At 35.2% G+C, this 4938-nt stretch overlaps 1 protein-coding gene across 1 annotated transcript; it reads left to right on the forward strand.

Annotated features, from left to right (window-relative positions):
• The first annotated feature begins 2120 nt into the window (after positions 1-2120).
• Positions 2121-2756, forward strand: LOC118749570 (tRNA-dihydrouridine(16/17) synthase [NAD(P)(+)]-like). The gene is made up of 2 exons (XM_036484370.1): positions 2121-2341; positions 2409-2756. The coding sequence occupies exons 1-2, from the start codon at positions 2165-2167 to the stop codon at positions 2649-2651; spliced, it is 420 nt and encodes a 139-aa protein (XP_036340263.1). The 5' UTR covers positions 2121-2164; the 3' UTR covers positions 2652-2756.
• Positions 2757-4938: the final 2182 nt, after the last annotated feature.

A 4938-nucleotide genomic window follows, 5' to 3' on the forward strand; every position in this document is an offset into this window, starting at 1 on the left:
GTCAGAAGGCATATTTGCCGTCTTAAATAACTTAGCAAAACTGTACATGCATACAAAGATACGTAATAGTTTCAGTGCGTTTGAAAGGCGCCACGCCAGATTGATTTCATATATCTCTATACCATTTTCGAGTAATTTACCATGGGAGGTGCCACGTCCCTTTTTCCAATAGCCCCAACTTTTCTTCCTGACCAGTCGCTTTTTATATATCTTGTACATACCAAGTTCCAGTACTCTTCCATGAACACTTCCAGAGATATTCAGTATGAAAAATTTGATGTGTATGGGAAGTGCCACGCCTCCTTTTCCGATAATCACAATTTATCTCCATGAGTATGCGATTGCTTTCATATATCTCCATACCAAGATCGAGACTTTTTCCATGAACATTTTCCGGGATATGCAGTATGAAAAATTCGGTTTGTATGGGAGGTGCCACGTAACTTTTTCCAATAACCGCAATTTTTATCCATGAATATGCAAATGTTTTCATATATCTCCGTAACATATTCGAGTAGTCTACCATGAACACTTCCAGAGATGTGCAATATGAAAAATTCGGTTTGTATGGGAGGTGCCACCCCCTGCACCTAGCGGTATAAAATATACTTTACATCCGATTCTCATACCTACCATATATAACACAAAAAATTTCATAAAGATCGGTCGAGCCGTTTAGGAAGAGTTCGATTTTTATATGTATATTAGATAAGCACGATGCGAGAAGCATAGAAAAAATTTCGATAAAAAAAAAATATTTTTTCTCGGGTTCACAACTATCCTATCTTTTAAGTTGGAACCAACAATACACACCCACAAAATTTCATTGAAATCGGTTAAGCGGTATCGGAGATTAGCGTAAACGAACACAGTGACACGGGATATTTATATATTAAGGTACCCTACTATAAGCACCTACCATAGATACGTTTGCGTACCAAATTTCAATTTCATTTGACTTATGGTTTTGAAATTATAGCTGATAAAATTTTTCACGCTTATGGGATGTGCCACGCCCCCTTTTACAAACCCCTTTATATATACTTTACTGTAAGCACCTACCATAGTTATGTCTGCATACCAAATTTCAAGTTCATGTGTCTTATAGTTCCGGAATTATAGCTGATAACATATTCCTATGGAATGTGCCACGCCCACTTTTACAACCTCATTCATATATACCCTACTATAAGCACCTACCATATGTATGACTGAATAACAAATTTCAAGTTCATATGACATATAGTTTCGCTCATTTCTACAAACTCATTTATTTATACCATACTATAATCACCTACCATATATATGACTGTGTATGATTGATAACAAATTTCACGCCTATGGGATGTGCCACGCCCACTTTTACAAAGTCATTTATATATACTTTACTGTAAGCACCTACCATATATATGACTGCATACCAAATTTCAAGTTCATGTGACTTATAATTTCGAAGTTATGGCTGATTAAAAATTTCACGCCTATGGGAGGTGCCACGCCCCCTTGTCGAATCCCAATTTTTTTACCCTATTATAGGCCCAGGTGTCATGGCAATACTCTGTTAAAATTTTGTTCGATTCTGTCCGTCCGTTTAGGCTGCAACCTGGCACATACATAAATACATACTTCCACAAATAATATATCCTTCTCTTAGCGTAAAATAATTTTTGGGGATGTCTCAGCTAGGTGGCCCATCGTGTAAGTTTAAAGTCCAAATATTTCTTTTAAATTGCAAATTTTTATGAATATCCCGACCCCAGCGCCACCTAGCGATTAAATTTTTAGTCGAAATATTTCCCTTCAAGGTGCTGAAATACGTTCCAAATATGAACGAAATCGGTCCAACCGTTTAGTAGTTTAGTGACATTCAATATACGGAAAACTCTATGAAATTGTGAAATCGTGACGTCTCAGCATTCCTCATTTTTCGGCAACAACAACAAAAAATTTCAAATTTTTTTAAATCAAAGAACCTTCCACACAGAAGGTCCAAAATAGTACTTTTTACAGAATTGAAATCGGTTCAGCCGTTTGGTCAGGCATCGCCGTTATACGGAAAACATTTAATTTTTCTATATATAGATAAGTTATATAAGATTAAATTATAAATTTCAATTATTTCACTTTCATAGTATTTCAGTTCGTTATAAAATCATATCGCAGGATGGAGAATGAAGACATCGCAACTAAGCCCGTCACCAGACCCACATCAACGCCACCATCAACTGAAACAATAGTACACACAAATGGCGTAGAAGCAAAAGACATATCGCCAACAAGATCCCCAAAACTTCAAGGCTATGAATTTTACCGCAAAGTCCTTGGATCCCCTCAGTTTGTTGTAGGTGAAAGCAACAGATTTCATAATTATGTATGAAGCCTAATATTTCGTCTTTTGTTATTCGTAGGTGGCGCCAATGGTGGATCAAAGTGAATTGGCTTGGCGTATGCTTTGTCGCAAGTACGGTGCCCAACTATGCTATTCACCAATGTTTCACAGCAATTTGTTTGCCAAAGATGTGAAGTATCGCAAGGATGCACTACAAACATGCCCCGAAGATCGGCCATTAATTATACAGGTTTGTTCGTGTAATACTTCTGTATTGCTAGTACAATATGGTCGTAATGTGTTTCCAATTCGAAATCAATAACAGACAGCCTATAACTATGTTCGTATTACTTATAGCATAATATTACTTAGTTCTAATCAAATTACTTCTCATAAATCAAGTGCGCTCAGACTTGCTTTCATGATTTATACAGATATTTGATTAGCACATATATGTACGTGCCGGTGTGCAATTTTGACATGATTTCAAAATAAATGGTTACATACCCTTAGGCATTATTTTTATACATTTCCTCGACAGTGGTGGCTAAACTAGATGACAAGTCAGTTTTTTCTGGATTTGCGATGAATTATCTCATTTCTACTTAATTTATTTTCAGATTTTACAACGCGAAATTGCTTCATGATTTCAGCATGATTTCCTTATAAACAACAAATGCACCGTAAATTACGGTAATGTGAACATGCTTTTAAGCAGAGCTGGGCACTTTATGATTACGATTACATTTTGATTACTTAATATTTCTATTATTAGAATGTTTAACTTTTTTTTTTTAGGTTTGCTCGTCCTTAAGTTATTTGTTTTTGTTATTTTATGGCCTTATAACAATTATATTCAACAATTTTTATTGAGCTCGAGACCGTTTTTTTAATGAAAATTTATTGTGGAAAAGCAACAATAATTTGAAAAAATGGTAGAAGTGATAGCTATTTCGGAAATCACCACATTTCCTCATCAGACTTCTTTCAGTAGGATTCGAGCCGACGATCCCACTGACTCAGCCAGTTGCCTACGCACTGTGCTAAGTTCGCCTTGTTAATTCTTGTTGCTTATTTTTACTATTTCACTTCTTAAGCCAACTTCAATCAAGCGCAGCTATTCCCCTGCAATTACTTGATCATGTGGTTGTTGGTTTTTGTTAATATTTCTATTATTAGAATGTTCAACTTTTTTTTAGGTGTGCTCGTCCTTAAGTTATTGGGTTTTGTTATTTTATGGCCTTATAACAATTATATTCAACAATTTTTATTGAGCTCGAGGCCGTTTTTTTTTTATGAAAATTTATTGTGGAAAAGGAACAATAATTTGAAAAAAAGACAAGTGAAATAGTGGAAATAAGCAACAAGAATTAACAAGGCGAACACTGCGTAGCAGCGTTGCCATTTTAGCCGTTTTCCGGCTAGATTTAGCCGGTTTTGATAGCAACTAGCCGGAGAAAATTCGATCTAGCCGGCAGCCGATTTGTTAGCCGGTTTGTAAAAAAAAGTTAGCCGTTTTTAGCCGATTTTACTATTTGCCTAATTTGCAGGTGCAAAAAGTAAACAAGTTGTTCGAAAGCAATAATGCAGACCCAATGAAGATTTTTAATGAACTCAATGTTTTACTTTCGCATCTATGCTCCCTAGTGGTTATTAGCGCGGACACATTTGATCCTATATGCTCCCCGTTGGAACCATACCTTGCTCCATTTCCTCAGTTTTATCACAGTTTTGAAGAGTATTTAAAAACAAAAGTAAGCACAAACGCTTTTGACCACGAAGCCGAGAAAATAATTCGAAGCCGAATAATAATTAATAAAGGAATTACGCCAACGCCTCCCTGCGAATATTGCCACACTACAAAAAATTGACTTTTTTCGGTTGGAAATGCGATCTCTTAAAATTAATGAATTCAGGTGATATATACAATAGTGATTCATTTGATGATGAGGAATATACACTCGATATAAATTAATGGTGTTAACTAGTCTTTCGTTTCTTGCGATTTATTTAAATAAAGCATGTGAATTTTCACTAAAACATTTTAGCCGTTTTTTGCCAGAGTCTATGTGAAACTTCACTAAAACATTTTAGCCGTTTTTAGCCGCTTTTTTTTGCCAATCTAGCCGGTCGGCCCAAAAACTTCTGGCAACACTGGTGCGTAGGCCACTGGCTGAGTCAGTGGGATCGTCGGTTCGAATCATACTGAAAGAAGCCTGATGAGGAAATGTGATTTCCGAAATAGCTATCACTTTTACCATTTTTTCAAATTATTGTTGATTTTCCTCAATAAATTTTCATTAAAAAAAAAACGGCCTCGAGCTCAATAAAAATTGTTGAATATAATTGTTATAAGGCCATAAAATAACAAAAAAAAATATATATATATTTTAAAAATAGTTCTTGAAAAACTCCCATTTTTTGGAACATGTTTTTTATAGAGAATTAAATAAGGATTATGACGGTGTAATTTTAAATCCCAAATTTACTGGTCTTTACTATGCAAATCGACTTAAAAAGTTCAACTGTTAGTTGTTTAGTTAACTTTAGGACAATCATAACTGTTGGATCACCGCAGTTCTATTTTTAGTTATAAGTCAAACGCTTTA

Source organism: Rhagoletis pomonella, unplaced genomic scaffold (genome assembly GCF_013731165.1).
Source record: "Rhagoletis pomonella isolate Grant_MI unplaced genomic scaffold, Rhpom_1.0 Rhpom_scaffold_00020, whole genome shotgun sequence".
Taxonomy (NCBI): domain Eukaryota; kingdom Metazoa; phylum Arthropoda; class Insecta; order Diptera; family Tephritidae; genus Rhagoletis; species Rhagoletis pomonella.

What these genes read in the sequence shown, in the direction of transcription:
- LOC118749570 (XM_036484370.1), top strand. Translation starts at nt 2,165, where the DNA reads ATGGAGAATGAAGACATCGCAACTAAGCCCGTCACCAGACCCACATCA. An exon ending in TTGGATCCCCTCAGTTTGTT is followed by an intron (nt 2,342 to 2,408) that starts GTAGGTGAAAGC and finishes TGTTATTCGTAG; the next exon opens with GTGGCGCCAATGGTGGATCA.